We start from the raw sequence: 13,912 nt of genomic DNA on the forward strand, positions 1-13,912 counted from the left end.
TGGGTTATGTCAAGTTTAAGGTAACAGGAGAAAAGGAGGGAGAAACACATCTGTTTCAGTGTTCTCAGTCTGTCATCATAACACAAAACACAACCACTCCAGTGGGAAAAAACAACACTACAAACTGAAAAATAATGGGAAACCTATCAGATTATAACTTACAGTGTGAATGTATGGGAGGGAAGTCAACAGCTTCACAATGACAGACGAAACAGTCATTAAAGTGTTACTTACTAAGACTTTATCCATCTTTAGCTTGTGATCTGAAGGGCAATAAAATTTTGTGATCAAGCACAGATAGAAATACCCATATTTTTAAAACAAGTAATTGGGTTTTGAATCCTCATTTGTAAACAGAATAACAAAAATAACCAAAATTAGTAAATACCTCATCAATATATTTAAGGTTCTTTGTACTTTCTCTAACATCTTATTCACAAGAGTAGAGTGTTTATGTTCATTAAACCAGAAACTAGATTTTAATTCAGAAATAAGAAATATTTCATAGGGCTTGATCAGATATTTCCATAACAAGTTATTTATACTGTACCAGGTAAGAAAGGAAGCAGCTCTCAGCAAGAGTTACCTAAGCACCAAGTCTACTGAACTTACTTTCTTCTTTATATTTAAAAACATCATGGCTTCAGATAAACTTCAGATAAAACCTTAAAAGCTCAATGCAAGAAGGACATTTTATTGTTATTATTGACTGGCTGTTAATGAAATAATTCCAAGAAGTACAGAATATTTTTGCTGCCATTAATTTCATTCTTGATCTACATTACTGCTTAGGCTAAAATATTACTTAATAATGTACATGACCATATTCTTGACTTTTCCTTTTCCTTATTTCCTTATTCGCTTATATATGACAAACATTGCTGCTGCCAAGGACAGGATTCTAGCATAACACAGATGTTACTTGAAAGAAGACACCTTATATATATTTTGATGCATCGGATGAAGCAAATATTAAGCATACAGAATTCTAGTAACTGTAAATCAGGGAAGAGACAACTGTACCATGGATATCAATCTTAAAAGCTGCAGTTTTATTTTACTAAATTATCTATGTTAAAAACAAATCTGTGCCTGGTGTGGAATTTCACTGCATCAAGTGTTACAATATTTTTGTTTTCATTACAAGCAGGAGAATGCATGTAGAACAAGTGTTAAGAAACATGACAATAAATTAGAATATAATTTACAAAAGCAAAAATAATAATAATAAAGTAACAGTGTACCACATTAATACTGAGTATAAAATAATAAGCAACTAATCACAATAATACAAAGGTAATTTCAGTCTGTATTATTAAGGATATCTATGTGACATTCACTCCATTATAAAGTTCCTAACGAAATGGACTATTTTGGATGTATACACCTTGAAGGATAAATCTCTAGATTTTTCTTTCTGTTTTGATCTTAATCAGCTGATAGTATTGCTCAGTGGAAGTACTGGCACCAGATTGGTTTCTGCATCTTGTATTCAACTATTTGATTCTAGGTCTGTCATATTTATAGCCTGCACAAAGACTCCTTTTGTCACTATTTAGGAATATAACACTATTTAGCTTAGATTATATAGATGGCTACAGTGTAGCAGCAGCAATGAACTGTGCTGTTGAAACCAATTATTTTTCTTTAAATTAGGTTTCATATTTCAGTCTTAGTCTGTAGTGTTGATTAGTTTGTAAATCCATATACATTCTGTGTTTTGTTCCCTTTAACAATACAATTCAACATTGCTCTAGGGAGTTCTATAATTCCAACCTCAGTGCTGTTATGTTGCAGAGTAAACATCAGAATCCCCGGTGTTCTAGCACCAGTTAAGAGAGCATAATGTGTCTTTGGAAACACTCCTTACAATTTTCATGTCCCAAATGAGGTAAGAAAAAAAAGGTTTCTTTTCAATACAGAGAAAACCCTTTTCTCATTAGCTGAAACGACACATTAGCTGATAAACAAAATCATGCCCTAGAGAAAACAGGACTCTGATACAAAGAGGCCTCTTGCTTAGGGAATGTTGTAACAACCCCTTTCATCATACTTCTGATCTAACCAGGGCATGCTAGCACCAAGGCATTTTGTCAAAAGGATATAAGAAGTCAATTCACTTAACAGACAAGGACTACATACTGCCCTTAATCTCTATGTGCAAGTCCCAAAAATTGGGATGTTTTTATCTACTGGTGTCAGTTTTAACAGGACTTGTTTACATGGTGATGAGAGCAACAGATAACAAGCATATGTGAATACATGCAAGCCAACTGAAAATTAATTCCACTGGTCACAAGCATACAGAAGTGGAAATACTGGCAAGAGGTAGCAGATGACAGAAATTTGATGGTCGTGAGTACAGACATGGGGCTACAAAAAACCCCTTGACAGATTGTCAATATGTTGGGGGGATTTCATAGTATGAGTCCTCTTAACAGTATCTATTGTTCAATGTTAATTCACATTAGTAAATAGTGTGCAACATACTTGGTTTGTTATTGTTAAAATACATTGGTACACTTCAATCTCATATTTTGAAATTATTTTTCACTGAAAAGATTACCTTTTTTTAAAAAGTGCTATTTGAGTTAGAATTTGTAACACATTATTGTTCACATAATTTTAACTGCATTACAACAAAGGAGTCATAGTTGGACACACAATCACATTCATGAAGTACCTGTTGCAAAATGCAAATATTCAAGTACAATATATTATTATAAACAAATATCTACTTTCCTCATCTCCTTGTTGAGTCTGTTACTGAAAAGTGAAGGGGAAGAGGAGCATGACAATTAACTTTTTTGTTATATTCCTGATTGTGACTTGCCTAAGAAGTTTGGTTTCACTTTTAAAAATGCAAAATACTTGGTGAATATTAAAAATAGGGTAATATGAATAAGTGGAGCATGGCAGTGAATAGTTAAGGCATCTAGCTTCTAATCCAGAGGCATAACTTTGTTCCAGTCTCATGCCAAAAGCTGCCCCTTGCTTTAAATATGGTCCAGCTTTGAACAGGTATCTGGCCATTTAGGTGAAGGTGGCCAGAGTTCCCTACAGCCACCGCATTTGCAGTATGCCTTACTTCTGATAGTCCAACAGGCCTCTTGGCTCAAGCACACTACTGACTTCTCATTTGAACAGAACCTAGATACCTCCATGAGTCACTTATTCTTTGGTCGCAATCCTTGCCCACCCGGATGTGGTCTCCTGAACAGAACATTCACATATTCTTTCTCATAAACAATACCTCTGCTATGGTATCAAAGGAGGGAACATCTGGAATCCATTTTAACTTTCAGCTTTGCAAAGGATTGTTGCTATTACACAGTAGGCTTATCTTTTGCATTCAAATTCGTCAGTTTTGGAGAATCAAAGCTAACATGTAAACCAGATCTAGAAGCCCACCAAGGTGTTTCTTCTTTGTGGCTGGTATTGTAAACAAAAGTGAGCTGGAGTAAAAGTGTAAGTTCTAAATAACCATTATGGTAGTAGCGAAGGAGCTGGCACTGCAGTCTTCACCACTGCTGGAGTCTGCCTCCCCCATGATACTGAAATATGCTCCCTTTCAGTGGAAATCTGTTTCACTTGTACAATGGTAAGATGGCTATAAACCTGCAATGCAGATTTCATTTTGTTTCATAGCACACTTGTATTTCATGCACTACTGCAATAACTGTTGCATCTCTTAAAACTAAGTCCCTCGTGGCTGTTCTATTTAGTACAGCGTTATATATGGCTCACAGCAGTGTTCAGGAAATATGGATTACTCCAAAGGGAATTAGGTGGAATGAAGGAAAAATACTTATTTTTCTAAAAAATTTCTGCTCCTTAAATAACATTTCCAAGCTCATTTTATAATTTAAGTTGGTGCTGTGTCAAGAGATAAAATAGTTAACATTTTTAAGCTATGACTTAACATTTTTTTTGATTCTTCTTTACTTCCATAGTAGATCAACTCATAAGAACTACATTTTAAACAGTTTTAAATAGAAATGGATTCAGTGTCATTGCTAAGTCCATAATAAAAACTATTTTAATGGTCCAAGGATGTAAACAGACTATTGGATTTAGTCAAAAGAACACAAAGGTTCCACAGTAAGCTATTCTATATGTGTTGTGTGAATCTTTCAAATTTGGGATCCCCTCATACTGTGTCCAGCACTTTGGATTAATAAATCCCACTTCACAGAAGTTAAAATAATATTGAAATCCTGTCAGCTGGGGCTGACCAGTGGTTATGTTTTCCACAGGGTAATGCATTTGCGAGGACGTCAATCTCATTCCACTGTGTGGCTCTCTTCGATGGACACTCTTCCACAATGATAATAACAAGGCACATTCTTATGCTTCCTGTGGGTCAGTGTCCTTGGCAGGTCTTGCAGCACATCTGTCTGAAGTATGCTCGACTGCAGAACTTGAACTTCAGCACCAGTGGGCAATATGCCACTTTGTTCACATCTTTGCACTCTAATAATTAAGAACATTAAAGAGAAAGAAATCAGGAATACAAATTAAAATACAAAGAAAATTTGATGTTTAATATGTTTCTCTATCCATCTATCTTGTTTTCTCTGTAACTACTAGTACAGTCTAGTGCGTACAATATTGCAATTTTAAAAAGCCATAAAAATGTTTGCAGGGCTTTCTGAGGTTCAGAAGTGTGTAGTCTTTGCCTTGGAAGAATTATCATTTATTGGGATAAGTGATCATTTTACACAGCTAGAAAATGTGAGTCCTTTTTTTACATTACTTTTAACTTCCTTCTCAGGAGTTATTTTATGCATCCATGACAGGTTATCATTATCATGTTTCACACTATTTGATACCATGCTTGTGCATTTGTAAGAATCCTTAAAACAGAATGTGCACTGCAGCTAACAGGGACGGAGAAAAGTACGCAAGTGTTACGGATAATGCTGCCAACAGGGTGAGTTCAGTGACCAAACTGAATGGTGGATTATACTTTAGGCTTACTTCCACACATTCACAATTTATTTTATGCTAGAAGGAAAGCCATTTTTATGCCTGTAATAGATATAAAAGCTTTTTTTCATAGTTGTGTTTTCCCTCTATGCTAGGCTTACTGCCTCAGCAGCCCAGTTATGCTGGGAGGTAGCTCTCCCAGGAAGGGAGAAGAGAGCTCAACATCATTGAGGAAGGTTTTATTCTTTTGCATCCCACATAGGTTGCATATAAAGTGACCTTGTGGGTACATTGCAGGAGCAATGCTGGAATATGCTGTAGTTCTCCTCTGGCTCATTTTTTTCACCTGTAGAAAGAAGGTGGGAATGGGGAAAGTTATAGTTTGGTCCCTACTCAGTTCTTATCCTGATACAGCTGGAGAAACAGCTACATCTGAGAACACAGGTTCTACAGTTCTTTATTCTCCATTTAATCTCCTAGTACATTATTCTTGCTCTGGGACAGGTAGTTACAGATACTGCATTAGCACTTGCAAGCATAGTGTAGTAGCAAATTGAGTGCAGATGAGAATTTTTAGTATTTGAACATAGGAAAACATTGATGAGGCTGAACTTCCAGGTCTGTACTGACCAGTATTTCTGATAATGGCAATATGCATGGTTTTAGCTAAGCAAGGAGTGGTTAGGAAATTATTTAAACTTTCATTTTATTAATACAGACATAGCACTTTCATTGCAATTCTTTTACTCCACCTACACGATGTTTTACATACTGCTTTTCTAATTTTTTAATTCTTAATGGAACCATAAATGAGTGACAGGAGAAAAGACATTATGGGTAGGTGGTGGAAACAGATACATTTCTCTATCAGCAACCACACATGGTCATTGTGTTTGACTGACTTTCAAAAACTCTTCACAAAAGAGGTCAAGTCTCTTCCAGAAATATTTCAGGTCCTCATGTTTGTGAAGACTGGTAACATAGGTGAGACAGATGCTGAATTATAAATGAAGTGAAAAATAAAAAAGTCCACTTGATCTTGACAAGACATAAAAAGTTCACTCAATCCCAAAAATAACCGTCAAACACACTGTATTTATAAATACAAGTAAAGCCACTAACTGCATTTTTGCTAAAAGCAGGATTTGAAATTATCCTTTTTCATGTTTCTTTTAAGTTATTCTTCCTCTTGAGTAAAACTGGACCCTGTTCAGCCAATGCCATTTGGACAGCAATGAGAGAATATTCTGGAAGTTCCTCACAACTTCTGTTTTAAAAATCAGTTTCGAAATAGATATGGTGACTGATGAAGTGGCCTATTCTTCACAGGACTGTGGTTGAATGGAAAAGGTTTAGCAGAGTCCTTTTTCTTTCTAGTAACTAGTGTTAATATGTTTTGGTAAGTTACATGTACAAGCTCTGCCTCCCTGAACTTTGTGGCTAGATCAGACAATATTGTGATATTAACTATCATTTTACAGTAATAAAATCACAAAATGTCACTGTGCCTCCAGCTAAAGAAACTGCAAAGATGTATCACATAAAATATAAGAAAAAACTGAAATGACATAAAAATACACAGAACAGTTTTTCAAATAAACTTTTAAATGGGCTTTAGCAGTCTAGATTCAGCAGACATATATGTATTTAAGAGAATAGAATAATTCTGAATATATTTCAAATGGTGTGGTAAATGATGCCTATAGTTCACTTTCAGCAGCAAATGCAGTATTATCCTTGCCAGTGGCAGCCCATCAAAACCACATCTACAATATTCTAAATCACCAATGAGAAGTTAAAAAACCCAAGAGCTAAAGCACATGTAAAATATTACAAGATTCAATGTAACTTTCTTTTAGTATTTCTGTGTCCCCAAAATTACGACTCGTTTTATGAAAACAACTCATACTTTCCCAAAGAAAAATTTTCCAAGCTTTACCAACATGATCATTATACAGCAGAGTGTCTCAACCTTCCTCAAAACCCTGTATGTTTTTATCTTTGGTTAGCAAAATTAAATTGCTAAGAAGTTGTTGAACAGGCTAGTCTGCGAGCACAGGTGTTTGGCAAACAAAGGGAATCAGGTTTGCTGGGGTTTGAAAAAGGAGGAGAGCCCCCTCAGATTATCTGACCATGCTGCAAACCGGTGCACTGCTGCTGGAGTTGCCCCACAATAGAGCCCTAAGTACGGGGCAGTGCTACAACGTGGCACATAGATAAAGTCCCCATGTGTCGGCAAGGATGCTCTTCTACACACATGCACTCCCAAGTGGACAAACCCTCCCTCTGGGAGACCTGACTCCTTCCTTGAAATCCAAATACTGGTAGTCAAATCACATCCCACAGTACCTGCAGTGTGACAGAAGCGAGCACATAGGCACAGTATGCCCCACTCACAAATATGTTAATGAGAAAATACCATAGCTCCAAAATTTCTCCCAGAAAATACTACTTTTCCAAAAATAGTTGTGCTCTTTAGGATTAATTAGTCTTGAAATCTTTTCATCATCTCCAGGATGGTGAAAAAGATAGGCCCCTCTGTTTAAAGACTGACAACTAACAACAGCTCCTCTTGTGTCTAAGATGACTTTTTTAAGGCAGGAAATGTGACAAATATGTACATTATTCTGCAAATCCTGTTTGTGCTTCTTATATTCATTATTTAAGAGCAGCTCTAAAAATATATATAAATTAGAATATATATATATTAAAGAAATACTTGCACAATTATTGAAAAAAATACTTTGAAGACAGAATTTTTGCCTAATTTTGAGATGGGGCATCCTTAGTCTTTCAAAGATTGCAGCAAAATCCTACTGAAAGAATCTAAGCATTTTAAACTGTGAAATGAATTTTGAGATAAATACATCCAGTGCGGGACATAAACAAAAAACGGACACCAAGCGGCAAAGTGTTGGGAACTGTATCCTTCAGAAGATACTGTGCTATATGAGCCTGGATGGCTGTCAGTAAGGAGCTGACTTGCACCTGGCTCTCTCAGAGTGGAGGCCAAAGAACTGACATCCATCTGGAATACCATCTAAGTGATTTTCAACATTTTCTGTTTGTGGATCCCAAAATTTTTCCAGTGAAGGTGTACCCTAAAAACACAATTACCATCAGACTGACTGTACACAGCCTGCACAATTCTACTGTAGAGAAGTTCAGTCCACCCAGTATACAGAGATCACACAGAGAAAACCCCTGATTGCATTCTTCTTTAAGAGATTAGTATATTTTCTTGATAATACTGAAGAATTACTAGTGTAATTACTACAAATAATAATATGACCTTGTAATCTGGAAATTAAGAGGAGACTGGGACTGAATCATGTCCACTTATAAGTAATTTATTACCTTCCTTACTTTGGACTAAAGTCAACATCTGTATTTGGAAATAAAATATCATGTAGCCTTTGAGATTTAAAAGGCAGAAAGTTTCCTAGATTGATAATTACCACTTAAAGATTACATGAGAGCACTAAACAGAAATAATGCAAATTAAAATAACTGAGCATATTTTCAAATTACAACATTACAACCTCTACTTAAAATTAAAACTTTACTAAAAATAGTGAATTAGAGTGGTCATACATTATACACATCTGTGTATTTTTGGGAAGATTTTAGTGTGCTCCCATTTCTTCACAGACATTTATATTTGCCAGACTTTTATAACAATTTTGATTCTATGGCATGGACATGGATGGATACAGTAGGCATTGAATGACCACCAAATCTGGGTAGACTGCAGGAATAAATTTAAATCAGAGCATTTGTTCCACACGGATAGGACATTAAAACTCCAATGTAGTAGGAGATTCTGTGTAAAAAATACTCAATTATATACTGCACAGAGATTAGTTATGTTAAAAGCAGCAGTGTTAGCGACATTGCAGACAAGTACTCAAAATTTAGGCAATATAACAATTAAGGGAATAAGTGTTTTAGAATAACTATTATTGCTGTGTTTTCTATTCCTTTTCCCCTTCCACACAAAATGAGCTGTACTCATCTGATGAGCAACTATTCTAGGTTTTATAATCAATGAGGAAACATATTTTTTACTGCCTAGCACTCCAAGTCTACTTTGAAGTCAGCATTTCCTAATAGGTTGGCCTGGACTATTTATAAATTCAGATCCAAAGTATTTCATAAATGTGAATAAGCTTATTTTCACAATATTATCTAATATATCATCTACCAAAAATATGTTATGATGAAGTTAGTTAATAGTCTGATTAAATTGGACTGTATAATGCAAAAAATACTATAAATATTTTGAACAGGCATTATAAACCTCAAAAAAATTACAAGTTAGTTAGAAGAAGCTGAAAGGATGTCAGTGTAAGAACAGACTTGTTCTTACAAGAACCATGTAGCATGAAATCTATGGTCCCAGTCTTGCAATGAACATGGAATTTACTATTTTTTGCTTCTACATTGCTGTGTTTAACACTGATTAGGCAGGTAGAAGGTCAGTGATGAAAAGTGTATCATGCGCCTCCCGTTATTATGAACCTTTCCATTGAAACAATAAAAAGATTAGAAAATCAGTGACACAAACAATAGTATTTTCTCCATGATTTAGGCTGTATTTTTAAGGGTGTTTTTTAAACAAACAATGTGTACTTAGGTTTTCATTGACTTTACCACTGAACTACAATGACTAATCAGAAAATAATTTTTAAAAAATCATTCACAGCCTGAGAGATTATGACATATAGACTTTTACCAATGCAGTAACGCTGACCCTGTCACTTTACCTTTTTCAGAATAAATTATATTAAGATGGCAGACTTACCCTCTGGGTTGGAAATGGGAGTACTGTCACATTTACTTTCACACTGCTGCATTGATGGAGGTCTGAGGGTTTCTGGACACTCACTGGATGCTTGTCCAGTATATGAGAGACACTGTACTGTTCTCATCTGTTGCCCAAGACCACACTGTGCAGAACACTAAAGAAAGAGAAAAAAATTAAAAGCTTTGGATCCAATTTTTAAATATAAAATAAAGCAATAGGAAGCAATCAGAAACACTTCACATTCACTAATTTTAAAGAAGACAGGCATCTGAAGATGTGAGTAATAGAGAAAAGAATTCTCATTAAATATTTTAGGATTTTTTTACAATATATGTGAATACTTGTCTTTCAAAGAAAAGAAAATGCAATGCAATGTTGACTCCCTGAACAGTTCAGATTTGAAATATAAGATTATAATTTACACTATTTCATGTATCACACTGACACTTTAGAATAAAGAAGAAAAAACAAAGAGCTCAAGAATTCAAATCTACTAGAGGACTTTTTTTAAGGAAAAAGTAAACACCTTTCAAACAAAAATACTCTGCTGTTTCAAAGCATTTTTAATTTCTATAACTAAATAGTTAGAATTTTAGTACAATATTAGTTAAATATAAAAGTGGATCTGAAGAACTACCATAAAAAAAAAGCCAACTAGACTATAATATCACAAATTATCTTCTACTGGTTAGTTAAACTAAAGTGTTTCATTTTCATAGAGCCAAAATGCTCAGCAAACAGAAAATTAATCTTTCATTTAATATTCTAAAAACAAGTCATTCATCACCATTGAGATGAAAAACATAGAGAAAGAAGGAAACTTAGTAAATCATATTTAGAAGCACTGTATAATGGCAGCACTATTCAGCCTGTCCCGGAGTAATTTAGCTCCCTGTATGGTAATTTAATGTATCTTATGTAAAAAATTATACTGATCTCAAAGTGGGGTTTTTCAGAGATAGATATATATACAGATCTCCTACTACAACAGGAATAGGCTTTATATTTCCATCATGTTCCTCAAGGAAGTTAAGTGTGTTTTAAAAACACGAAACCCTGCAACACTGTTGTATCTCAAAACACTCTTTAAAAAAGTGAGGATTTTTTTTTTAAAGTGCATATAGAAACCCATCCAGTAGCAACTAGGTTGCTCTCAGACAGCCATCATAAAGAATCACATTTCAATCTGACACAAAATGGGAGAAGCTTGCTGTTTCCCTCAGTCATGGGAGCCATCTCTTATCTATCTCCATCGATATCTTATTTTAAGAGGTGCTAATGTGGGAGACTAACAGCAATAAAGTCTTGCATGAACGACCTCACCTGTCCCCAGTCTCCAGCAACCCAGCGAGGAGGAGGACATCGGCCTAAACTACAGCGGATGCGCACCGGTGGCTTGTTTTCGTCTTGGCACTGCGCAGCTGGAAAGGTTTTTAAAAGATCACTGCTTTTGCACAGAACAATTCGGTGTTTGAATCCTGGGCCGCACTTTGGTGTGCACTGCAAAAAGTGTTGATGTAAATAAATAATTAAAATCTCAGTAAAAAGCCAATAAAATTCTCAGAAATGCTATTTGTAAAGCAAGACAATATATTTATGATCTTACAATTCAATTATAATCACAATACAGTAGTAATAATTTAAAAACGTTTAGAAACACAAACAAGCTGACACTGATGGTTGTTTTATTGTGTACAAGATTTTCTAAGTTTTAGATTTCCTTTGCTGTTTCCTTCCTTTGCTAAAGTGGACTATTTATATTACATTAAAGAAAAACACTGCTGCAAAGCACAAAGGTCTGCCACATGTAACACTATTATGAAACAAATTTAAATGTTTCAATAATTAAAAGTAAGACTCTCTGTTCTTAATATCACCTTAGTACAGTCTTTATCCACTTCACTTTATCCACAGATAATGAACACATTTTTCCTCAATAGACAAAAGGGAAGATAAATGCCGTGCTTGACTTCATAGAAACACATCATTCAGATATATAGAAATATTGTACCCTCTCCTACAGTGCATGTTTTCCTCTTCTTTCCTATTTAAATTTTAATTCTGATTTCATAGTTTTCCCTCCTTTTATCACTCTTGTGCTATTCTGACACCAAGCAGACAATAGAACAGTAACTTGAAAAGAAGCACTCCAGATGATCACTGTTTTTCCTCATTTTCCTTCATAGTGGTGTTGCTGCCATTCTATTTCCTTTTTGCTACTGACCATTAACTGTCATATACAGTAGCTCAACTGCAGAATGAGGAAGAGACAACTGCTAACAAAATTAAAACTTAAGACTTTCCTAAAACTCAAGACCTTTCCCAAATCGGTCCCTTTTTAACAGGTGATACTGTACGCACCGTTTTACAATCCTCTATTGGCAAGTTAACCTTTATCCCATAAGTGTATCTGCAGTATTTGGATCAGAGTCAGTTTCTAACAGCATAAATCTTACATGCAGATTATGCTGACATATTCAAGACTGGAATTGCCTTTAAAATGTAAGGACAAAACATTATTTGGGGAACAACATTATGTGGAACTAGAGCAATATTCAAGAGGTCACATACCAAAGGCTTTCCACACATCCCAAACAACTCAATATATCATTGGGGATAAAAGAAACACCTCTAAGAATCATTTTAAAAAAAATTACTTGAGTGATGCAAGCTTCATTATTGTATGCCTAATCCTGAAGTGTCTCTGAGTAATGTATAGAAATTTTAAAACACATTCACGGTATTATGTAAGGATATACCCTATGAATATGTAAAACTTTTTATCTACATCTACATATACCTCAAAACAAGAAGAAAATCTCCAGAGGGAGACACCTAAACTAGTCCATATAGAAAAAACAGGTTTATTCCAAATGTTATCTCTACTTGGGTTTAGGATCTTAAACTGGGCTGCAAAAAATTGGGCCTAGCATTTGGAGTTTATAATCCAGAATGCAAAATGGATATATAATAGCTTTCCTTAAAATGTAACCTTTTCTTTTCTATCCTACTCTATTCCATCTTTTTTTTACCAAGGTACAGACTCCTTATCTACAGAAGCTCAGTCTCCAGAACTCTGATACAAAGTAAACAGTTTCAAACATCCTTTTACTGAAGGGACTTCAACACCAAATCTTGTGCACACTGCCTACTAGAAAACAAGATGAAGGAGGGAAGTAAGAGAAGATCTCTGGAAGAACTACACAAAAATAAAAAAATAGAGACCAAAACCCCATGACAGTTAATATGTGAGGTCTTTGATGCCATGATCATGACTCATCAGTTGGGGTCTAAATTCCAAGGAGTGTTGTGAGTATTTCCTTCCACATATATTTAATGAAAAATGAATCACTTTTAAGTAGGAAGTAGAAGTATGAGTCCCTTCCTAGCTGAGTGCTTAAAAATCATGTCAGTCTGTCAAAACAAACAGAAAAGTGACAAGGTTGAAAGGACTTTGTCAAAATGTCAAAACCCAATGTGCCTGTGAGGTTTCATAGTCTATAGAGTATGTCATCAAGCAGGAAAGACTCTGAGGACCAAACTTTGAGTTTAGGAGCATCCTCCTTCTAGTACTGCTTGAAGACACAATCTTTAATCCATGTCTAAGATGCCATCTGAGAAAGATCTTCTTCCAGCTACTGGTACCAGAAGAAAACAACATTCCACAACTCCTCTTCTGGACTTACAGCAAAAATTCTACTAAGATGGACTACACCTGGATCCCAGAAATGAAAGTGAAATAAGGAAATAGGTTGCCTTCAATAATACTGAATCACTGAAAATAAAAAACATCAGTAAAATTTAACAAAACGATTGTACATTTCCAAAGCAATTGAAAACAAAATACTCAGATAAACTAAATGAGGAAAAATTATCTTCCATTACTAAATGCTTTTAGAATTTCTGCTTCCCTCTGTGGAAGTCATGAATGCAAATTATATGTGCTTGTCTGATACGGCTCTTCCCAAGAAATCCTTAGAATACTTTTTCTGCTTTTTTTATGATTATCCAGAAAAATATAAAAGGAGTAATTTATGGTGGGTAGATTAATTCTATCAAAGCTCAACTATTGCAAAGTACGAAAAAATCTTATGGTATTACCTATAAAAGACTACATTCCAGTGGGTAAGACATCCTTAGTTTTGATTTCAATTTGATAAAACTCCTTTTACATTC

The 13,912-nt window shown here is 34.9% G+C and overlaps 1 protein-coding gene across 1 annotated transcript in view; it reads right to left on the reverse strand.

The window, feature by feature from the left end:
- Positions 1–1,031: 1,031 nt before the first annotated feature.
- Positions 1,032–13,912, reverse strand: part of ADAMTS6 (ADAM metallopeptidase with thrombospondin type 1 motif 6) — a 148,865-nt gene continuing 135,984 nt past the window's right edge. Inside the window, exons 23-25 of the mRNA XM_069001962.1 lie at positions 11,060–11,236; positions 9,734–9,890; positions 1,032–4,473 (exon numbers count right to left, since the gene is read on the reverse strand). Coding sequence (XP_068858063.1) covers positions 4,364–4,473; positions 9,734–9,890; positions 11,060–11,236 — 444 coding nt within the window. The 3' untranslated portion in view covers positions 1,032–4,363. The remainder of the gene's footprint in view (positions 4,474–9,733; positions 9,891–11,059; positions 11,237–13,912) is intronic.

Source organism: Aphelocoma coerulescens (genome assembly GCF_041296385.1).
Source record: "Aphelocoma coerulescens isolate FSJ_1873_10779 chromosome Z unlocalized genomic scaffold, UR_Acoe_1.0 ChrZ, whole genome shotgun sequence".
In the NCBI taxonomy this organism is placed as follows: Eukaryota; Metazoa; Chordata; class Aves; order Passeriformes; family Corvidae; genus Aphelocoma; species Aphelocoma coerulescens.